This window comes from Pelodiscus sinensis, chromosome 12 (assembly GCF_049634645.1).
Source record: "Pelodiscus sinensis isolate JC-2024 chromosome 12, ASM4963464v1, whole genome shotgun sequence".
In the NCBI taxonomy this organism is placed as follows: Eukaryota; Metazoa; Chordata; order Testudines; family Trionychidae; genus Pelodiscus; species Pelodiscus sinensis.
The window spans coordinates 46,411,600-46,435,593 of NC_134722.1; the positions used below are offsets into that span (position 1 = coordinate 46,411,600).

General features: G+C 43.0%; 1 protein-coding gene across 14 annotated transcripts in view; it reads right to left on the bottom strand.

The window, feature by feature from the left end:
* Window positions 1–622: 622 nt before the first annotated feature.
* CNOT1 (CCR4-NOT transcription complex subunit 1) overlaps window positions 623–23,994 on the bottom strand; it is a 96,736-nt gene continuing 73,364 nt past the window's right edge. For 7 of the 14 annotated variants that reach the window (XM_075940505.1, XM_075940498.1, XM_075940496.1 and 4 more), the window contains 18 exons: window positions 17,498–17,638; window positions 17,308–17,412; window positions 16,349–16,507; window positions 15,628–15,819; window positions 14,236–14,378; window positions 13,518–13,626; window positions 13,255–13,424; window positions 12,142–12,394; window positions 8,847–9,095; window positions 8,198–8,361; window positions 7,820–7,937; window positions 7,192–7,293; window positions 6,686–6,859; window positions 4,986–5,135; window positions 3,953–4,133; window positions 2,891–3,023; window positions 2,518–2,652; window positions 623–1,654 (listed from right to left, as the gene is read on the bottom strand). In XM_075940505.1, the coding sequence (XP_075796620.1) occupies window positions 1,576–1,654; window positions 2,518–2,652; window positions 2,891–3,023; window positions 3,953–4,133; window positions 4,986–5,135; window positions 6,686–6,859; window positions 7,192–7,293; window positions 7,820–7,937; window positions 8,198–8,361; window positions 8,847–9,095; window positions 12,142–12,394; window positions 13,255–13,424; window positions 13,518–13,626; window positions 14,236–14,378; window positions 15,628–15,819; window positions 16,349–16,507; window positions 17,308–17,412; window positions 17,498–17,638 (2,757 nt within the window). In that variant the 3' untranslated portion in view covers window positions 623–1,575. Of the gene's footprint in view, window positions 1,655–2,517; window positions 2,653–2,890; window positions 3,024–3,952; window positions 4,134–4,985; window positions 5,136–6,685; window positions 6,860–7,191; window positions 7,294–7,819; window positions 7,938–8,197; window positions 8,362–8,846; window positions 9,096–12,141; window positions 12,395–13,254; window positions 13,425–13,517; window positions 13,627–14,235; window positions 14,379–15,627; window positions 15,820–16,348; window positions 16,508–17,307; window positions 17,413–17,497; window positions 17,639–17,678; window positions 17,949–23,994 lie in introns of those variants that run through there. The other 7 variants (XM_075940509.1, XM_075940503.1, XM_075940504.1 and 4 more) reach the window with 4 other exon arrangements.

Below are 23,994 nucleotides of genomic sequence, written 5' to 3' on the forward strand. Positions count from 1 at the left end.
ATTTAACATGGAAAAATACAGAATGGGCCAGGATTCTGCTGTCATGTGTCACTTCAACCACAAAACTAGGCTCCCTGCTAATAACTAACAAGGCCTCTGAGCACCAGCAGCTGGAGGTCAGTGTACATGTGGCCTACCTGCCAGAACAATAAAACTGCCTCTGAAGTACTATGCTGATGAAAAGCACAATACTGTTCAGAAGGATACAGTAACAGTGAGCCGGAGCAGCCCCATCTGTGGTGGTCAGGGCAGCTGAAGCCACACCACCATCCCCTCCCTTTGTAAAAGGACCATTGCTGGCTGTCAGGGAATGGGGGGAAGTGCATAGTTTGCTCCATTCCTCACTCTGGCTGGGGAGTACAAATGAATCAGGACCTGCCTCAGCCATGCAACATGCACCTCTCCCCTGGCTGTGCCCTCTGGAGCTGCAGCAGCCATGGAGAGGCACTTCTCATCTGGCCCAAACTGCTGCAGCAAACCAGCCTGCATCCTGAACCCCACCCCCGAGCAATGACTTAATCTCATAGGTCTAGTGTATGCCTCGAAATGCATTCTAGCAATGACCGTCCCTTGGAAAACTCCGAGTCTGCTGGCCCGGCAGAGAAGAGGCAGAGCGACAGGCTGCATGGCATGACTTTAATGTGTAACTACAGTATGCATACATACAAGAAGTGGGAGAACTAAAGCCCAAGAACTAGAAAGGCTACAAAATACAACACATGGACCAATACATTTACAAAACATTCAAAATCCTTACAAAATGGGCTGTATTGGTCCTTTTGTTCTTTTTACAAACTTATGCTGTGTGGCCACAGGGGGACAGTTCTAGATTTAGGTCCCCCCCTTCCAAAATTTACAAGTGTAGGGGGGAAAAAAAAAAGCTAGAGGCCTGGTCTCTGGTTTCTTTATTAAAAACAACTGACCCTCTCCCAAAGGGCCTGAAGTTTTAGCCAACAGAGGATGACTGAGGGCTACCCACTCTCCTCCCCATCAGCAGTTGATTGAGGATGAGTGGGGAGGGGCGAAACACCACTAGACCTTAATCCCAACCCCTCCCTCCCACATTCCATAGTATTCCCATATCCCAACACATCCACTTTAACCAACTTAGTGATTTAAAGGTCCCCCATCCAAAGAAAAAAAAAATAAGTTACATAATATTTAAAACTGGCTTTTCAATATTCTTTGGGAGTCCGGGAATGTCAGGACAAGGAGGTCTGCCCTAGACAAGTGCTTGGCATCAGCAGCTGCCCCTTTATTACAAGCTGGACAGGCACCAGTTATCCACCTGCCTTTAACACAATTTGCACAAACCCAAGAAGTCCAGACAAACTGTTCGGTTCCATGTATTTACACTAGTTCGAAATGATATTCACAGCATCTTCTGAATTTTGGCCAAGAGTCAAAATTTTGCATTAAACTTTGGAACATGCCCACACAGACTGTCCCCCCAAGGGTGTGTGTGTGTGTACCCAAACAGGAGCTGGGGGGGTCAGGAGGCGCCTTAAGGATTCTTCTTGTCAGTTTGATGGGAAGGGGACCTCCAGGCTGGCAGGCTTACAAGATGCAGTTCCTCTAACTGGCACCAGTCCCTTCCATCACTTGCTGTGCCTGCTTCTGCCCCATGCAGCACTGTGCGACTGACTGAAACAACCTACATGCAGACAGAAGAGCAGAACATTTAGAGCGCTACGCAGAGTCTCAAAAATCTTCATTTCAGACACCAGCAATACTAGGATGACTACAAACTGGGACGCAAGCCCTCAACTCAGCTAAGTGCTTTGGACGGACATCAGAGCACTCGGTCCTGTGCACGCAGACGACCAGAAAGATAAGCTACAATAAGAGAACGTCCAGTTCACATGGCACATTCTTCAGATTAAGAGTGAGGGCTAACAGGCTCAAGAAATAGCGCTGGCTCTGCCACAGCCGGGTCTAGGGATGGAAAATCCAATTTCATGGGTTAACTAGAGGAGGGGGAAAACGGCCTGCTCCAGTCAGAGCAATCCCCAGGCAAAGGGTGAGGCTTACCGGTCACATCCCTTGCCCATTTCCACACAGCAATAGGCAGAGAATCAGCTGTCTGTTAACATGCTACTCTGAACTAGCAGTCTGGAAGCTACAGCCTAGAATAGAGTCCTTTTTTCAGCGTGACTGATAGAGGAATAAAGAAGGCTGCCCTTCACTCCCAAACACAGTATTTATCCGCTAGCAGATTACATGGGAGCACATCATCATGGGGTTATGTAAACAGGCTGCACAGTCAAGTGGACAGTAAACTCTCCTGAGAGCAGAACAATTTCTACTGCCAACACAAGGACATAGACATACCTCATTGCTTACAAAACGCAATTATTTCACCTGCTTTCTGACCGCATTATAGTAGCCTATTTTATCTAACAGGTCAAGGTCAGCTTAATATGAAATGGAATAATCTCACTAATATTTCCGTTATGTGACTGAGTAGACCAAAGCAAGCAGGAGTTTGTAATTAAGCCATACAAAACGTTTACTCACTTCTCGATTTCTGGAGCACAGTGAACAAACTCATGATTCCAGAACTTAAATGCTGGATTTTTTATCAGCTCAATGAAAGTAATTAGGAGACCCCATGGGTGAGGCCTGTTTACAATCAATCGCTCCAGAAGTACCCTGAAATACAAAGAAGAAAACAGGAAAGGCTCAACACTGATCTTCTAGAAGACACTGATACTCACAACTGTAGCACAGTGAAAAGATACTGCTTGCAAGAGCAAACCTGTGTATCAAATTTCACTAGGTGTTCACATTACACAACTCAACACCTGCCTCCAAGACTAGAAGTCATTTAATTTCAAGCCAAGTGAAAAGTTGAACTACAGAGGTTGTGAATGTAAATATCCCTTCTCACCTAGTGATCTGTTCCTGTATAGCCTCAGTATTGGCCTCTGCAAACAGGTAAAGCATGGTACAACTGAAATAGTGTGTATGGCTGTTTGGGTACCGCAGCTGATTGGCAATTGCATTCAAGAAGAGGTACCGACCTGGAAAGAGAAAATAGGTGTTTAGTGGGAAGTAATTAGCTTCCCCTTAGACAGCACACAGACAAGGAAGCACCTTAGCACTGCGTAAGGATTCAGATGTATGGTTTTACACTATTTAAAGACACTTCGGTTTAAACGCTGAAAAAAGCGAGGGTGCTTCATAACACTGATCCCATCTGGATCTTGTACCAAGGTTTGGGCTTCCTCTTCATAAAATTTGCTTCAAACCAGTGCATCCCCTCAGGTCTGCAGATATCCCAGAAGCTGAAGAATATTTCCTTTTATTGTGCAGATTCAAAATTCTCAACCAAAACAACATTCCTAGGTCAAATTTACAGTCTATTACATGAATTAATATTCATAAAGTGCTTTGGAAAATAAGGGCCAAGATGAAGTGTTACATGCCAAGTATTAGCCTGCTTTTCGAACACCTAACTGTTTATAAGCCAAAGCAGCGTACATATAACTCTTGCAATCCTTATTCACTACTACTAATCTTGGGCAGATTCTATGTATTAAACCCTCCCAGGACAGAGACACCCGTTGCAGTGTAGATTACCCTAGAGAACATGACTCTGGTGTCTATCTTGAAGCAAAACTCATTACACTTAAAGGGTCATACTGCATAAAGGGGCAGGAGGGGGACTAGCTGATCCCTGCACCAACTCTTCAGTAATGGAAAGAATCAATGTTTTGCTAAGATGGTGTTCACTCCAAATTTAGTTTTACACTTCGTGAATTGCCATTGTGTTTCAAATAAGTTTAGCACGATCTTCTAATGCAGTGTCATGTAACAGAAAATCTCTAGCCTTTAAGTGGCATTTCAGGTTTTCCCACAGTATGTGGAGCCAATCTGCTCTTAACCAAGGTGGTGTCAAGAACCATTTCAGACTAGATGCAAGCTCCTGGCTCAGAGAAGTTCTGCTTACCTTCTGTGTCCAAGTCCACAGCCAAGTTCTGGAAGATGTCCATGTGAGCGGAATGGGTAATCGTGCTCATCGAGGGTGTGCTGCCTTTGTTGTGAATATGTGCAATAGCCTGAGTGCCTACATATAGCACCAGTGCATTAATCAGCTGGATGTTGTAGCGGTTGCCGGGTTCATTTGATACCTAGGTAGGCAAACCACAAGGAAAAGGTGAGCTGTTCAGAGTGCTTGGGGAGTGTGTGAAAGGAATGTATCGGGAGAGGTTTTCAGCACTCAGATCTCTGCTTTTCACAGAAAGTAGTGTCGAATTATAAATCTAAAATCTCAAATTTTGGGTTCCTTATTTCGTAGATAGTGCTTGCTAGCCAATAGCTCCTTCTACACTAAAGAGTGTGACTCACCTGAAACAATTAAGTTACAGCCTAAAGTAAGTCTTCTAGCCAACCTTCTATGGCCTGATTTTCAGCATTTGTGTATACATTTGGAATTGCAGGACACCATGTACCAAATCTGAATCTGAAAAGGGGAATTTCCCTAAGACAGTAATTCAAAAGCAGCTTTTGACTTGAACTTGTTTAGTTTTAGAAACTGATTATAGGTGAATCCAGTAAAGTCTGGTGAGTCTCAAAGATGTGCAGATTAAAAGCACTAGGCTTATTTGAGAACTGTTGAAAAGACACCGGCAGCTCCTCAGTGAACTGGTACCAGTGGCTCCCACTGAACACTCTGGTTTGGAGAGTTATTGTCAACTCATGAACTGGCAGCCATTTCAGGAGGAGGAATGTTCTCAAATGCTATGCTGCTTGAGGGTCACTGTAGTTAACTCTCCTGCTGTCAGACACTATACTACACATCTGATTACAGATACTAAAATTACCATCAAGGTTTACATCTGTTGTGCACTGGGAAAACCACTGAGTATTCGATCAGTCGTCTTCCAAACAGCAGTCACATAGTGTCTCAGACCTGAGAGTCACATTCTCTCACTTTCTACATGCTGTTCAGCTCAAACGCTTTCAAGGATGGAGCCACTAACCTGGAGATTGCTACGCAAGTCAGACAGGAAAGTGACAGGAGAGCGAGTTTTGAGATAGGAATCCAAATCTTTCTTGAACTGAGGTGGCATCACTCCAGTGAAGTTGGTGAGTATCCGTGGTGCAATATTAATCTCACTTAGCATGTCCACCTGCCAAAGCAAACCTTCCATTAGCAAACCTTCAACTAATTCCTGCTGTTTTCAACCAAAAATGATAGTTGCAAGACTGCCTCAGGAAAAGAGTTGCAGTTAGTTATGCAAGCCACGATTGACTTCATTTTTATACCAGGAGGTATAAAATGAAATTCAGTTACCCTGGTACACTGCTGGAGCACTATCTTTGCATCAAAACAGCTGCTTCTTAATGTGGTGTCACTTACAAGTTGAAGACTAGACTTGTCCTAAGACTGGTAATGGCATACACAGCCTGACCTCACTAAATCAACTGTTTGAAATCAGCCCAAAAGGGTAGCAAAGACATGACATCTACATGAAAAGGATTTAGAAGTCTTATTCTAGTTCCTAAAGAATTAATTCACATCCAAAACTGCCACCCATATTTGATTCTTTTCTGAAGTCTCAGCAAGGAACATGGGCGGAAGGGGGGTGAAGGGGCCCGCCATGGGAGGTTGTGGAATCTCCATAGTTGGAGATATTTAAGAGACAGATAGATACACATCTGTCAGGCATGATCTAGATGGTGCTTGGCCCTGCCACAAGGGCAGGGGACTGGACCTGATGATCTCTCAAAGTCCCAGTATTCTATGAAAAGTTTTTTTCATGGCCCATTTAGTTAACTCCTGCCGCCTTCTAAAGGTGGTTCATGCAGTAAGGGATGACGTGTGGGAAAGTTCATACTGCTGCAGCTATACACATTATGTGGGTAAGATTAGTTTTGGGGACGTCAAGAGGCCAAAGCCATAATTCTATTAATGTACAGACACTTCAGAATGGCAAATTCTAAAAAACAACCAGAAACCAGAAGTGACGAGTATGTCTTTTGCAGGAAAGGAGTAGAGACATGGGTACACCAAGCAGAGAGCACTCTGATTCAGTAAAGAGGACAAGTGCTCTTTTCCATTGACTGTGCATCTAGACTTCACGGATATACATCATAGTAGATGAAATCTACTGTAACTGGAAGGCTAGACAAGAGGGCATTCATCCCACCACCATACCTTCACTCCAATGTTTAGATCAAAAAAGCCTTGATTTGGTTCAGATTCATACTTACAACCCTTATGGGATTTTATTGTGAAAAACCTAGCTTCCTATTTAATGCTCCTCAGCGGAGCCAAGAAAACCAAGGGACCTGATCCTGCAGTTGGAGCCATACAGGCAAACCTCCGGAGCCATGCGAAGATCCGCTGGCATCAGTGAAGTGCACGCAGGTAGAACCATTTGACCATGTGGCTCAGATTGCAGGGCCAGGGTCTTGATTTTCTACAGCCTGAGGACAGACTGTTTGGAAAGTCTCTAGCACATGGAGTGCTAGAGCAAAACAATTATACCAGGCTATTTAATTTAAATGATTAACTGTATATCCAAAAGAGTTAAATACCTTAAACACAACAACCTATAGCTATTCCAATCAAAATGCGACTGTTTCTGAAGTTTCACGCCCCTCCCATAATATATTTAAAGAGAACATACAATAAAGTTGCCCTTTGTGAGAGAGTTGGAGACAGACTGCTAGCTACCTTTAGGTTGGGAGTGAAAGGATCTGGAAGCCTCATGTTACGTGGGAAGGCACTCAGGATCAGATTCCTTAGTTGGATACAGTTTGGTGGGATCACATCACAGAACCCATAGTGGTAGTCACACAGGAATTCTGGAAAGTCATGCAGTAAGACCAACAGCACACGCAGAGTGCCCTACCAAAAGAGAAAGGAATGGAGCATGTAATGAGCAGGTTCCAATTCTCCTCCCTCTACCCCCCAACAGCAACCTAACCGACAACTTCATTCCTTGGTCTCCAGTATTACAGCAAAGTTTCAGCCCACTACCAACCCTCTGATCAATGTTACCTTTGATTAATACTAACACTAGTCTCTTACATGTACTTATAAACCTGCATCTTGCAAAAGATAGCTGAATATAAACATTCGATCTTTAAGTTAACAAAAATAAGTTACTTTCCAGTTCACTCTAACCCAGCTTCAAAATGCTTTCCTGGAAAATACCTACATAAGCCAATACTGTTTACCTTGTAGAGGATTTGCATAGGTTTAGTGAGTTCCACATTTCTAAGGAAAGGAGCCAAATACTTGAAGAGATCAATAAGCAGCTGAGCATACATAGGCCAACCCTGCCAAGAGAAAGACATCATGTAAGTAAGGTGTAAACAAAAACAGTTAAACCAAGGCTGTTACTGTTTGCTTTTACCAATCTTGTTCGTATTTATCTCCATGTAAGTTAGAAGTGAGAATCTGCACTAGGACCAGAAATGACTACAGTGTTACTCCACTTTTCTGAACTACCTGGAATCTGTATTTAAGAAAAGCTTTCGCTTAGTGTTTAGTATGGCACCAAGCAAGCTATGCTCAAGTGACATGGAAAACAATGAATAGTACAAGCTCTGACAGTGATAAAAGTTTGGCAATTTGATGGTCAGGTTTACAGTCAAATCCTTGTTTACCAAAATTCCTGATGACCCAAAACTTGACCATGTATTGAACAATGTCTCCCTTCCATTCAGTTATTACTGTGAATACAGAAGACGACGTGACACTTGATGGATGAATTTCAGAAAAAGATGTGAAACAGCAGCAAGTCAGTTAAGCACCTTTTCAGTAATCGTTTTCTAATTTATAAAAGATAAACTGCAGCCACACCTTCTGCTGTGGTGTATGTGCCAGCATTCTCGCAATAAATATCCGATGGGAGATCAGTTCCAACCACGCATAAACAAAGCCTGGAGCTTTTGTAGGCCTCAGGATATGAAACGTGTTGCTGAAATAAAAGTTAAAGCAGATTAAGAGTGCAGTGTTAAGACTGGTTTACATAAACATTGGTAGAGAACGTACATAGTGCTAAGATGACACAGTAGCATCTAAATTTTACTAATAGTCTCCATTAAGAAGGAATTAGAAAATCCATAAAGGTACTAATGGTTACAAAAATTATGAGAGCTGCCAAGCAACTTTTCAATCCACGTCCGCAACCTATTAGAAAGTTTAACACCTTGGCAACAGCCATTCAGACATACATACCAAAAGGCTGTAAGGGTCTGGAAGTTGATGGTCTCCAGCACATGTTCCGGAGCATTTAATTCTAACAGCAACATGATGAAAATGCGGTGGTAAGGAAGCTGCTGAAACTCACTCTGCCGAACATCATGGTCCTGGATAAGAACTCCCACCACTATACCAAGAACCTAAGAAATGAACAAACAAACTTCACTGTTTTCAACACGTCAATTGCAGAAACCATTTCACTACAGTCAAGCCTGCATTTTCACTTTGAGTACTACAAGCTGAAAGCCATTTTGATAACCGGAATGCAGCCATATTGATTGTCCCCCCACATCACACACACACCCCCACCTGAGCTCTCACCCAATCAAAAGCGGTTTATTGTGGATTTCAGCCTTAACTTTTTTGTACCTGGACACTACGTTCATTTGACAGCACTAGCCTTTTCAGTAACAAAGCACGAAAATAGATACTACTTTGAAATTGGACGCAGATTCCAAATCACAAGCAAGCTACAATTTGAGAGACATCTGAAAGTTTAGTTCCTATCTCCAACAGTTTGCCCAACCCCAAGTTAAGGGCTATGTTTTAACTCATAAGCAGAAACACATCAGGCTGCGTAATCTAAACATGCCAGGTACTGCTCAGAAGAGGGAGGATTTCCAACCTTGTTCAGCAGGTTGATCTTTGTGACAGTGTTGGTGGCCTCCCCAGAGTGCTTCACTAGCAGTGCAATAAGCCGCACAAAGGCATCCAGGTTGTGATAGCACTTGGCTCTGATCATGGTGGGATTGGCGGCAGGATTGTGTTGCTGCTCAGCCTGAGCACGATAGCTGATTTCAACACACATTTCAGTGCAAAGACGAAAGAACCGAGTTATCAGGTCATCTGTTTTCAGGATTCCTTGCTGGTGCATCTATTACAAGGACAAGAAAAACCCTCAGAACTACAGAATAGTATTTTAAAAAATTCATTACACCAAAGCAGCAGACAAGTAACATTTTACAATAGATCCATGTTGCACAGCAGTTAAAGCTGTGCTCCTACACAAAAGTATTTATCAATGGCACCTGCTTCTAGATGAGAATGCCTGAGTTCCTACTTTTCAACCATCAACACAGCTCATGAAGTGTCAATGGTATCAATGGAGTGTCAGCATCAACGGAACAGTATCTTTCCTCTGCTACAGGTGGCTTAAGCTTGGAAGGCGAAGAGTAGAGGCAATAGTTCAAATTGCCCTACCGCTAGGAGCCCACATATTTCATGACATATCTGGGTTGGCAAAGTTTGCCTGATGCCTCATTGGACTATAGTGCTACAAATCTACTTGTTACCTTGTACCTGGATACTGAACTTTACCTCTTAAGGAAGATCATTTTTTTCATAGGAAAACAACATGCCAAAAGGAATGCTAGACTCTGCATGGTTTCAAGGGCCAGTGCCTATATATAGATACAAATCGCTTTGGGTTTGTTACCAAAGTACAAGGTCAAACAGGAGTAACCTACTAGCTCAAATCAGTAGCCAACACCAATTTTGCAGTTCTTGGATAAATCACCTTTTTTGGAAGTTACAGGGACAGCATGATTGTAACACTGAAAGCAGCAGAAATCCTACTGCAGTGAAATGGACATGTCAAACTTTCAGGGGAAGCATCTAGAACCTCTGGAGTGGCTTTTGGAAAGTGCAGACACATGCTCCTTCTTGCTTTAAGGAACTGTTGGGGGGGGGGGGGCGGGGAGAGGAGAAGAGGTGATAGTATTTCATAAAAACTAGATAGACTGTTTTCAGCTTCAACAACAAAGCTTTATCCCCCTTGCCCAGTTGTTACCAGAGCTCCTTTTTAAGAAATCTCACGTAACTTGACAAGGAAAAATGTCAATATCACCACAAAGCATTCCAAAATTCTTTTCAGTTATCATTTCAAACCTTTCCAAATTAAGATTTATGACATCTAGCAGCCCTAATGAAATTTGTTCTGAGTGCAAAGTAACCCAAAATTTCACCAACACCATTTTCTTAGTTTACTAAAGGGACTGAAATAGTTCATGCTGAGTGGAGAGAAACATGCTGCAAAGCTTAGATGCTAGTTACATACAAGACCCATGACGGGCTGTTATGCAACAAGAGGCAGAAAATACACCCACAAGATAAGTTTCTGTAAAGACAGACAAATGTGATGGCAAGGCAGAAAAAGTTAAACTAAAAATCAACATAGGGTGCAACTTATTGTACATAACATCTATCTTTATAAAGAGCATCACCTTATAGTATTTAAAGGCAATTAGAAAGCAAGACATAGCTATGTAGATGCTTTCTTATGGGCTAGAGAGATCATCCCAGATTACAGAGTGCTATCTGCCCAACTCAAGCAAACAATGTTTTGGCACAAGAAAGGGGGATCTTTTAGGCGGCAAGTAGATCCCAGGAAGGCCTCTTCCCTAGAGGGTGTGTGGAGTAGCCAGGCTGTTCCAGTTTTGTTTCCACCCATACTGCACGACCAAGGAAAGACCATGGAGAATAGAATCCTACAATCAAGGGCCTGCCAGGAGCTACCTGACAGTTACAGCCTCCTAGTGCTCACAGTCCCCAATCTTTTATAGAAACCAGGGAAGTGAATAGGCTGCACCACCTAGAGCCAACAAAGACGCTGAGCTGACTTCAAGTGAGACTAGTGATATGATTGAATTGCATTTTCCACAGCCCTGCATAAATCATGTCCTTTCTATACGTCACACTGATGCACTCAAGGAAGAAGAGCAAAGCACACTCCTTTTAGACACTCCCCCACCCGCCCCACACACAAAAAAAGGAGCCCCATAGGTAACCCTTATGTTAGTCAGGCTTCATGGCTATGTCAGCAATACTTCACAGACATCAGTCACCAATGCAGCAGATTGGCTAGTGAGTATGGGTTTGGTTTCCTTCCATCACAGGGAAAGGGCTGGCTAACCGAAGGCCTTCTGTGCCACGACCTGGCCTGAAGAGTACAGAGAGAGAGCTGCAGCTCTGGTAATACTAGTCAGCCTCTCTCAAGCGAAAAGGTTACAAACTAGACTAGATTATTCTTAAGAGAAGGGTATGTAAGTGGGGTCCACTAATTAGAGCTAATCTAAAACAGGTAGATAACAAAACCAACATCATTAGATGGGCTCCATTTAGCTTGCTCTCCTGGCACTCATGGCAAAAACTGACACTGTAGCTAGTGCAGCTGTAACTACAAATTCCATTTTAAGCATAAATCTTGCTGCCAACCTTCAGTTTACAACATGTCAAACAGTTGCACTTTTGTCCATATCTAAAGAGTGAAAGCAGCCAAAACATTGGGCTACTTAATTCTCACTTCTCTTCACCGCAGTCTCTATCCTACTCTCACCAAAGGGAGTTTCAACTCTTCAGGCAACCTGTAGTCACGAATGTTAAAGTAGAACTATTCATGCTGGCTACAGAACCCTACAGAACCCATTTTACCCCATCCAGTTTAATCATTTCCTCCAAAAACAAATGGATAACAACTGAAGGCATTTCTCGTTCAGGTAGGACAAGGCAATGAGGTGCCCCTCCACCCACCAGAAATTGGTTTATCTAAATTGAACAAACTGGGGCGCAAAAAGTCAGTGTAGGTGAGAAGCAATGTTAAGTCAAATTTCATTTGTCAGGGTTATTACTAAGATCTGTCTCAAAAGAAGCTCACTCCTGCTAGATTTTCCCAATAGAATCAAACCGCACTGACAATGTGTTGCTGTGGTAACTGAATTGGAACAGCACTAACTGAAGGGAGGAAAGATTTGCCACTAAAGTCTCTATCAATGAGGAGGAAAACATATGCCATAGCACGTGAGCTGGACAGAATTTCAATACCGTCATGCTCATGAAAATTTAAAAAAGGATGTTTAACACTGGTACATAACACTGCTTAACATTGAGGGCATCACACCCTACTTATGTTGAATAAAAAGCACCTTTCTTTCCAAAAGCTCTACCTGTCCAACAAACGCAGAGAAAGCTTTGGTACTGTCACGGCCAGCTGCAGCTGAATGGTAGAGATTCACCCATTCCCTCAGTAGATACTCTGCCTTCTCCCTGAGGCCTGGTGGATCATCATACTCGGAGGCTTGGGAGATCCCAGAATGCATCATGAAGTTAGGGCCTCCATGTGCACGGTCAATCATTGCTTCATAATTGGATCGAACCACTTCCATCAACTGGGGTAATCTAGTGAAACAGACCCAAAAATAAGAATTAGTCCTGTATGCATTTTACTTTCAGGAACTGTGTGTAAATTTTAAGCAGAGAATATATTGCAAGCCATTCAGCAACTGCCCTTCTGATACCTTGTATGTGTCTCATTGTGCTATATGTAATTCCTTCCTGAGCATTGTACTTGACCCCTGTAGCTTCCAGGTACAATTTAAAATGACCAACTCATTTGTAGGGAAAGTCACCAGTTTTGAAGCCCAGCCCGCTCTATGGACTTGAGTGTTTTGGCAGTGATCCTTGCCATCACAGGATGGAAGCTTCACATCCTATGGATTAGTGGGGACCTTAGGAGGAGATGCACCAGTAACAGGTGCCACTGCCTAGTAGTCAGGTCTGTGATAGTACAATAGACTGTACTGAAAATGTCCTAGAAAGTTGTTGAGGATAGGTAAAGAAAAGTTAGGTTGAGTTAGAAACCATGTGTTAGCTAATCCAGGTTTATGCTCTACCAGCCTCTGCCTAAGTTAGACGAACATAAACCAGCTGACTGAGGTACTAACCAAGTTAGACACTTAATCTTTCAGGTATCCTGGTGTTGGAATGTAGTGCATAAGAGCTTTTCTTCCCCCAAGAAAGCCTCACTGCAGTTGCCTTTCCAAAGTGCACACAGGTTTATGTGCAAAAGTCTTAAATTCAGAAGTGTTTCAGATGGGGACAACTACATCAGTGATAAGACAGAAGTATATGAATCTAGTGCAGAAATGTGACTGACAGGGGAAGTTTAAGTCAAAGAATATGCACAAAAAATACAATCAAACAATTTCAACGAGACTGAGCACCCTAGAGAAGTTCATTGCCCAGTATTTCAGTCTCACCCTTCCGGGGCATTCCCTCTGGAGTGAGCATTAATCCTCATCAGAGTCTCAATGGTGTGGAACAGATCTGCTTCTGTTACATGGGCTACACTCCTCTCATCCACCAACAAGATCTTCACCAATTGCATGGCAAATGCCACTGCCATGTAGTTCAAGCCATTCTCCATGGACTGCCAAAATGGAAAAATGTAGTCAAGAATATGAAGTACAAGTGCTTTAATGAACGGTTCGCAGGAAGTGTGTTTAAAAGATGAAGCTCTCACCTGTGCCAAGTGAAGATCGTATTGCTGCATAGTAACAAGGTGATTGCGGATTAGCAATTCCACCGCTTCTACGTTGTACTTGTACTCATCCCGACATTCAATCAAGCATCTAGAAAAATTAGGCAACTTTTTATACATGCTAGTTTACCTTAACTGCGCTTACTAGAGAAATGTGACACCTCTAGACAGCATTTATTGATCAGCTCCAACAGGGACAAGAGGTCTACAGGGTTCACTTCATTCATGTTTGAGCTTAGGAAAGTCAACTGCATCATAGAGCAGTCTAAAGCTTTGCCAAACCTTAGCGGTGGTCATCAGTCTTTCAAAAGGTTTTTTCCACTGAACCAATGAATCTGTTTCCAAAGCTTGGAAAATGACACGTCTACCTACCAAGCACTAAAGAGTCAGTCTCTAGCAGAAACACCACAACATGCAGGAGACTTGAAAAAAGTGACAAAACACTGTCACACTTCAGGTTATCTTTAATGATTTTTCAGAAAAGTAGCTTCCTATCAAACTATGGCAAAAGAGCAATACTATGTCACCTAGTTTTAGTTCACCATGTACAAGATAGGCTGGAAATGACAAATTGTGTAGGAGTTGGTCTTTTGTACAGATATGCAATTTTAAACACAAGTGTTCTGGAATCACAAATGGTAACTCAAGACCAGAGGACAAAGTCTGAGGTACTCAAAGTGGTCTCTCTCCCATTACCGACCTGGTAATCTGCTTGTTACACCATGGAGACCCATACGCACGGCCATCCTGCAGAGCTTTCAGTACAAGTAAGTGACACTCTCTGTAGCGGAGCAGGAGGTCAGCATCTGCACCACTGGTGGCATCCAGTAAGCCCTCAACAGCCTAGAAGAGAAGCAGATGGTCAGCACACATATGGAAAACCCAGACCTCCGTTACTGCTTGTAAGTCATTCTCTAAAAGCAGCTGTTAATCTTAAAAAGTGGCAGCTGCAATACTGTCCAAAAGCCAGTGATCTCTGTTCTTGCCATAATATCCAGAACGTTTGTGTCAACTTACTGAGCAGAGGGCATCTAGATAACTGCTCATTCTCCACAAAGGTTTTAAAGCACCCTGGCAGGTCTATCACATCTCAATGAACTTACATAATCTTGAACAGTAAGGACAAAACTGCAGCTTGTTGGGCTGCAGTATGAGTAAGCTAATGTCCTTTAATCAAGCCCAAGTTCTAGAGTCTAATTCTATGTCTGACGCAAATAAAAACGAGGATGAAGATAAACTTGTTTAGAGAAGTAAACCAGTCGACATTAGAAGTGGACAATTCAGGTCAGGCTCAACACATGGAAGTTAGGCCAGCCCTAAACACACCTTACTCAGCATTACACTATGAGGACAATCAGCTTGTAGATCAATCTAGCTGATCAAGTTGTAGTCTAGGCTCCTGCCAAGACTGTATCTGTAGGGAATGTCCACACCATCTGAGGATATAAAACTTTCATAACTGGCTTTCAGCTTCTAGCACTTGACAGCTCCCCTTTAGGAGTATTGCACCTGTGCTCAGCACTTTGTATTAGTTTAATCAACTTCCAGGAATGAGTGTAAAATTCCGTTCAATCAATAAAAGCAGGGGGGGAGAGGGGGCTGCTACTGCCCTTCCAGGATGCTGGCTGACCAGCCAGCATCACCCCATAAAGTTAAACACTGACATCCCTACTTCCAAGTGCAATTCAAAGGTACCGATGAGCATATTTAAAGGAATCCAGGTTGATCTGGAAGCACATCTTGTACATTGGGTGACAGAATCCCAACTGATCCTAAGTTCCACAGACTAATTTTCCCAGCTGCAGGTACTCGATGAGGAACCTCTATAGGGTTGGAACTCACTCCCCTTGGGGGCTTGCCAACTTTTGGCATCCTAGAATGCATGTCAGGTGGTTGCATTTATGTGATCTGTTTTTGCTTTTGCTTCATTTCTTAACAGGTATAAAGGCAATAGTGGTCCTTCAGTACAATTCACAATATTTCTTCAATTCTAACTATACATCTGCCGGCAAGGGGCAATCAACAGGCAAAAGGAGTAGTGAAAGCAAACGGAACTGCCTATTAGCAGACCTAGGAGAGTTTTAACACTAACCTTTTGGAGCAGTCCAAGCGCAGCTATAGCATCACGGGAGTTACGAGCCACTACTACAGCCTCCAACAGACTGCGTAAGGCTTGAGCTTGTGGGTTCATGGCCAGGGTGTGTGGTATGGATTGCAGGTGTTGTTCCAGTTCTGTCATACATTTATCATAGATCTGGGCTACATCATCTGTGGCCCAAGCTTGCTGTTTTAACAGAAAGTGGATCATTTTAATTGGCAAGGATTAGTTATAATTAGGGGGTTAAGAGTAAAACAAAAATACAGAATTCATTAAATGGCTTGACTGCAGCACAATCTCTAGCCCCATAAAATGCATTGTAAAGACAAATCCTAACTCAAATGCCAATTGAATTGCTTGATTAACAATATTTTAACTTGACCCTACAGTCAGACAATGGTAGCATAGTAAGTTGCGTAACTAGGAGGAGACCCAAATATCCCAATTCAGTTACAAGTTGGCCCATTAACCCAACCACCAGAAATACCAGCACTCTTAATCGTCTCAAAAATTACATAACTAGTCCTCTCAGATCCACGAGTAGCACTTCAGAATTCAACACACAAATTATGTCAGGGTGGTGTTAAGTTTCATTCAGTTCTCTCTCCAAACAATCTCCAAGTGCCATTAAATCTGGGTAAATCAGTGTCTCACGCTGCAATGTTTATCAAAATTCCTTTGATATTTTCAAGCTAAGCCCGTGACAAATCTGTACCTTCATAGGCTGAGCCAAGAATCCTGTGGGCTGGGTTAGGTCATTGGTAGGCAAGAAGCCGGGGACATTGCGCGCAAACTCTTCATAAACAGCCAGCTGTTTTGGGTCCACGCCACCAACCTTTACAATGAGAGAAAGTGGCAAGTCCTTTATTTGGCACTGTGACAGTGAAGAAAAAAGTTAAGGACAAGTTGTACAATGACAGTTCTATTCAAATGACTTGTGGCAGTAGTTCTCAACCAGAGTACATGTACCTCTACGGGTACATCAACTCAACCGGGTATTTGCCTTTGTAATTATCTTTCCCATACCAGTGAGTGATTTTTCAGCCCACGTGTTTTGAGACTTTAGTACCTTTATACCTGATTCTGCACACAAGTAATTTAAGTGAGATGAAACTCAGAGTGTTCAAGGCAAATCAGACTCCTGGAAACAAAGCAGTAGTCTGAAAGTTGAGCGCCACTGAACTATGAACTCAAAACTGTATTCAGAAGTAAGAGTTCACTGCAGGGTTGGGGAAACCCTGTATTCTCCACACCCTACCTAAATGCAAAAACAGGAAAATCCTACAATCTATGTTGCTACACATAAGTATGTAATCTCTATCCATTTCATTCTGCCACTAGGAACATGGTCTGCAGCTTTAGGGAAGCAGATATCATCTTAGAGGTGATGAGAAGCAAAAATAGAAAGAGGAAAGGTAACCTAGTGCAGACAAGCTCAAGCATCCTCAAAAAGTTGAGAGGAAGGGGAGAATTAATAGTGCATTTTAGAAGTCAGGTTTTATACATCTTTCAGCTACAATGGCAGTTGGTTTATTAGTCACAAAACCAAAGAAAATATTTATAAAGACTCATCTGCTAAGTATTGTCATCTTCTCCTGACATTAAGATAAGGGAGAGGGAGAACACCACCACCACCACCACCACCGAGTTAAAATTCAGCAAAATGGTTCACACCTTCAATCTGATCTGCTCTGGCATCCGTTCAGCTTGGTAAGTTAATACCACAGGATCACAGTACCGACGGCCCTCTTGCCTAGCATGTTTTCTGAGCTCAAATTCCTGCAAAAGCAAGAATACAAAAGATGTCGTCCGTCACTAGGTACTGTTTACGCTGAAACCTCTAGAAGATGTACTAGATACTTACAGTTGCCAGCCTCTTGTCCATTTCAGGGCCTGCCTTTTCCACAGCTGTCTTCTGAATGAAGCAGCATGCTAACTCACAGTTATCCTGAGCTAACTGTGCAGCTGCCTGCTCCATCATCTCCCTCTGCTGTGGGGAAGCTGCCTATTAAAAAACAGTATATTAATGAAGGCTGTAAGTTTCCACTGTAAAATGCATCAGTTAATCTTGAAATCTGAGCCACTGACTATACATAATGCCAATATCAAACAGGGATGCTCTCATGAACATGAGTCACTTTGTATGAAGTTAAATGCTTTATGTTTTATATCAAAACTTTCAGTAAACCATGCAGGTAAGGGAGCTAACAAGCAACTCGATCAAGAAATAAAATCAAGAGGGATCTCCTGTACCTCCAGTGTGCGGAATTAAGGAAGAAAGCCCATCAGTACTAGGCTGACAGAGCAGTCGGTTCCTATGCAGGAGAAAACAAGCTTCATGTTAAAAGGTCTATGGCCCACACAAACTAAGAAAAGTCACCTGCAGCTAGCAGAGTAAGTTTACTGGACCATAATATAAATTTATTCCAATGGCATGTGAAACACTGATGCTAAAAAACTTCTTCCACGTAAGTGTCAATGGTTTCCATAGCCAAAAAGATTAAACTGACCAATGCTCTATTTTAGTGAATGAGTCCTGATGGGAAAGACAAGTGATGAGACAGACCGAACTATTTTCCAGGGTACAGAATTTGCATTGCAGTAATAGGATGTGGGTGTTCAGCACCACAGAAAACCATGTCAATATGTTTCAGCCAAATTTTCATATACAATACAGCATTCACTAGAATTACAGTATTTCCCTTCCCTTTGTAAATGTGCAGCAACGGCACCATCTATGTTACATTCAGACGAAGACAGACAAAAAGGCATTCTGAATCCAGACATTTTGGATCAGTGTTTTAGGAGCCTACAGAAGAGGTCAAAGTTATCAGAACGATTAGTTCATCCCCCGCCCCAAAGTCTACTCCTTTTTACTAATTTCTGAAAGCCAGACTGCCGCCTCTAGATATTAAAATTGGTATTTGCTAACCCACTGCAGGGACACAAGATGGATTTAACAACTAATTTAGGATTCACCTTTTGCAGTACGTTTTCCTCTGCAGCATTATCTTTTTAACAGCATAGTAAAGCTCATTTGTAATCCAGGAATTTTTTTAATACTCTGTAGCTTCAAGGGTAAAGAAATCCTTGCTGCTTTTAGACTGATACAAAAGATAGCATGAAGAATCACATAAGCAGCGAGCCTCTGCAAAACTGAAATAATCCTTCGCATCTCTGAATTCAGAAAACGATGTAAATACCGAGATTTACCTGCTTCTGACTCTTTGGGCAACTGCCACAAATTATATTATTAATCCTTTTGGCCAGCTCATGTTTTTGATCATAGCAGCTTTAGCCATGATTGAGGAAGTCAGCCTCCCCCACTGCCCCAAAACGGAGTTGTCAGCATCTGCAGACAAAAATCCAATGCACCTAGTTTCATGCTTAAAATAGAAGCGGATGCTTGTATCACATCTAATTTTCTATGACTCGAGTTTACAGAAATTGCTGATCTCACCTCTAAGAAGGCTGGGCTGTCAGAAAATAAAGGTCACTTTATAGTAACTGGAAATCTTCAAGATGCATGGTCCCCATGGGTGTCAGTGCACAGGCTCGTGCTTCATGCACCTGAGACTGAAAAAGCTTTCAGTTGGTCCACTCCCATGCCCCACACCTCCTCAAGCTCTGAACTGAGGTTTTAAAGGGTGCTGCAGACCGACAGCTCCTACTTTACTTTGATTCAAGTGAGGATCTGAGTAGAGGAAAGGGAGGATAGGACATGAATACCGCAGAGACCACACATCTTGAAGGGCTACAATTACTAAAAGATCAGTAACCCTCTTTCCTTCATTTACTGGGCAGGCATTGAGAGGGAATTCCCATTCGTGCTCACAGTGGGTGCAAGGAAATGTTCCACACCTCAGATTGCAGGCATGCTGAAACAAAAGCAGAAGCTTGCACGTGGGTGCAACACTTACTAACGATGTGAATGGAGCTCCAAGGCATTGCCCTGCAAATCTAAGAGGCTCATGGGTTCAAGTGCCAACAGCACCAGGTTTTAATACCAGAGGAAATGTTCTGACAACGACTTTTAGGAATTTCACAGTTGTGGGGCAATCAATGTCTTCAAGGAGAGCAGATGGTCCAGGGTAAGGGAGACCCAGACTCCTCACAGGAGATAAGTGACACTCGTACCAAATGGAAAAATCATTCCACTTGCTGGCACAGCCCTTCCTTATTGAGGATCTCCGGCTATGGCTGGGGATTGACTGTACTACTTGTGAATGTGCTTTCTGAAAATGTCTTGTCTGTACACAAGCCAAAGCTGCCTGATGGACGGGGCTGTGTTGGGATTCCTGCTTCCACTCTGAGGCACTAGATGTTACATATGGGCAAGAAGCCAGCTGCAGGACAGTGGAAAACTAAAACTGCCTTGGCTACCACCATCAAGGTTACTTCTGCCTTTCCCTGCCTGATCTTCTAGAGTCCAGCCATTGTGCGAGGAAGGCACCCTCCCCCGGAATTGTGCCCTGGAGCAGCTTGGGAGCCATAGGATACATACAAGTTTCTTTGGGATGCCAGAGGGTTCCAGGATGGGAATCCCTACTACTGAAAAATATACTACACCTCGGAGGAGTGCAGCTTGTGCTGTGCTACTTCCAAAGCCTGTCTCCTGGCAGAATGAGGCAGATGTCACTTGCCCTTGTTTATTATATATTATATAATAGTTATGTTGCCACCACCTGATCTGGACACATGTGAACCACGTAGAGGGGTAGGAATATCTTGTACACCTGAAACACTGCCTGAAACTTGGGCAGACTGATACGTAATCGGGATTACTGCAGAGTTCAGAGACCCTGAACTATACATTCTCTCTCTCTCTCTCTCTCTCTCTCTCTCACACATCAGGGAGGCATCCATAATGAGCATCTGTGGGTGGCAGCAAGACTCTTGTCCAGGGAGTCCCTGCTCCAAGTGTAGACTGTCTTTGATCACACCTGGCGGCATGATAAGCGAAGCCTTGCAAAGGGGGAACAGACGTGTGAGGCCATAGAGCATACACGGATCAGCAGAACTCGACTCATCTAGGGATTGAGCCAAAGTTGGGCCTCTGTCCCAAGGCAAGCAAGCTCTGGCTGCTTGAGTGTTCAGGTTTCCTCTTACAGAATATATAACTTGTGCGGGGATTAAAGCAGACGTCTCTGGATTTACCCAGCCTCTTTCCTTCCATTGGAAGGAGTAAGGAGCCAACTGCCCACTGCCTTCTCATAGCACTGTCCCACGAGCAGCTAATCACTTAAGGAAAAGTTAGGCTGTTTTGTCAGCACAGACCAACTGCTACCATGGACAGTACCTTCTAAAAAACACTGAGCTAGAGAGGCTGAAAGGGCTCTAAGCCCACTGTAAAACACAGGAAGCTCCTGCGCATGAGGTGAAGATCTACATGAAAATAAGCATCCTTCCAGTCAAGAAGCACATACCAAATGCCTTTGCTCAGGGAGAGGTTTTCAGTGGCCAGTGTGGTCATTCTAAATCTTGAACAACGAATGAAGAGATTTAGCTCAGAGGTCCAGGATGGGGAGATCTCCAGCCCCACTGTTTTAAATAAAAGGAAATGTTTGGAGTAAAAGCTCTACTGCCCCTACCTAGATTAGGGAGTCCACTTGTCTGAGAACGGGGAGTCCTTGAAGAGGGGAGTTTGGAGAAGGGACAGCAAGGAATTCTATCAAGTTGCCAGTGAGAACAGTAATTTGTCCAATGCAACTTGCTGCCACATTAGGAAAAATGGACCAAAAAGGGTGGTGGTAACTGACTATGCAGGCACTGGTTGACAGCTCTCAACATCCTGTCAAAATGCCTTCATGGGAGGCAGTGTTGTGGCTTGTATGTTATGATGTATCCTCTAGCGCTTCCAAGGGGGCTCTCAGGCTATATGGCTGAGCAGTACAGATGAGAAACAGCCTGGAGTATGTCCTATGTAAGGGTGCCTGGGTACATATATCCTCAAAGAGCAGACAGTGGTGTTCAGAGTCCTTGAGGAAGTGAAGCTCATCTGTCTCCTTGCAAACTAGATTTTTACCCTTGAAAGGGAGATCCTCTACAGATGCTTGGACCTCCTTGGGAACTCAGATATACAAAAGCCCAGTCCACCGATGGTTGAAGGGATGATCTGGCAGCTAGTTTCCTTTTGCCCAAGTTGGTCTGGAAATGGGGCCTACATTTCTGTGGTAGCTTATTAGCAAGCTAATTCTGACAGTTTTATCTTGTTATATTGGACATTGTGCACTGTCAATGATCAGCTGGATGACTAGCTCTCTTTAGCAAAATAACTTCTTCCCTGGCATCTTTGTCCAAAGGGGAGCACTAATGATGGTTCAGCCTATTTTGCACCTGAACTGTCTACAGCTTGGCTAGGGTAGGAAAACATTTCACCAACTTGGAAAGAAACAAACAAAATACAGCTAAGACACTGGTAACTAGCGTTTGCCAGCACATCTCAGATGAGCTGATAAAATCCCTTTGAACTACAAATGCCAAGCCAAAAGTTTGAGAACTAAAGCAATGAATTTAAAATGCTTTCCTTGTTTAGTTCTCATGCCCCCAGAAAGCTTGCACTGAAAGTCCTTCTTGGCCTGGCAACAGTATTTTTACATGTGCTACTGGACCAGAAGGAATCTGTCAAGTTTACAAGAGTGGGCATCTTAACACATCTGATCTACATTCAGACCTGATTTTGGTGCCAGTGTGTTCCTGAGTTTACATAGGACACTGTCACTGTTCATTTGAAGAGAAGCGGAGGCAAAGGAGACTAGATGTTCCCCAGACATACGAGTACACTAGCTATACATTCTCTATCTAGTCCTGGATGCATCAACAAAATGGTTCTAGAATGAGAAACCTATTAACAGTTTCTTGAATTGCCAGGACTAGAAGTTTGCAATGGTAGATATGCCCTAATTTTTTCCAATTTCACTGTTTCTCATCAAGACCAATAATTGATGAGATATCAAATGGCAAAGCTGTTAGGACTGAAGTGATAAATACCAGGCAGTAAATCCAAGTTAGCATTTTAACTACAGAATACTCTGACAGATAGAAGCTGAGTGCTTAAACCATATTGAGACAATTACATATAACTAAAGTGTCAGTCACTTATAGCAACACCACACTATACCCCTCAGCCCTGGCATATGAAGAGTCAAGAAGCTTTACCAGTTAGTTCCCTCAATTTAAACCAAGCTCTCTCACACCTCTGGTGATATTAAATGCTGTGCTATTGCATGGAGCAGCAGTTTGAGATTACCAGGCCCCTATATACAACAATTTAGGAATTCTCACACCTACCTACCCCATAACCATCACTACAAGCTAACATAGCGTCCTGGTTTTGCATGCTCTCAACATTAGGCTCAGACAATGAAAAAGACACTTTCATCTAGCACTACTTTAGGTTTCTATAGCCAAAAGAAAAGTGCATTACAGTGAATTAGTCCCTCAGGGTGAGAGACATGGGTAATCAGCAGAAGTTCATATCTGAGAAGCACTCAGCCTTGCCAAACAGTCAGCAAACTGCTTGAACATCCTTGCAGTTGGTAAGAATTGTAGATTGTGAAGCTATGCTATGAATAGGAGACTCCCTCTCGCAGCAGAGTTGTAACGTGAACTGGTGAGGCATGTTGCTCCCCCTCCAGCTATCATGATTGCTCTAAGGCAAGAGCATCAGACAACAGATTCTCATCCTTGCCTCCAATCTGCGAAAGCAAGTCAACTGCAACCAACAGGCCAAATGTGAACAAAAGTTGGGTATCAGTCTTATGAATCCTTTCATATTCCCCACACAAGCCCTCAAAATCCGGCCCTCAGTCCTCTACCATGCAACTGAGCCATTCCAGCACAATATGATCCTTTACAACTACATAAGAGGATTTCTTCTGGAGCCCTAATTTTACTCTTGTAACAACTATCCCTTGAACTTGCATGATGCTTCAACCTTCCTATCTACCCAAAACGGTTCATCTACTTGAGGGTTGCTAATGACCTACTGAGTGATTTGTTAAGGCCTGGCAGTTTAAAAATTGTTTAAAAACAAAACTATTCTGACATCAGTTTAGTCAATGGATAAAAAAGCTCCAGGGGATGCTTTCAAATAATGTGTCAGAGGCCTGACACTAAATAGCCTCTACATCAACCAATCTGACTGTACTGAATGATCTCCCAGTTTTATATTTGAGAATGGGACTATTACATGAATGGAGTGGAAGGTCTGAAGCATATACCCATATCAAGACAAGCTCGTATACTCTGCCAGGCAATGTAATCTTCAGGAATAAGGGCTATTCTCTCATTGATTTGGGGTTCTATTTTAAAGGTGAAATGCACTTCAAGGCCAGGAAAGTTGAAAGCAATCAGGAAGTT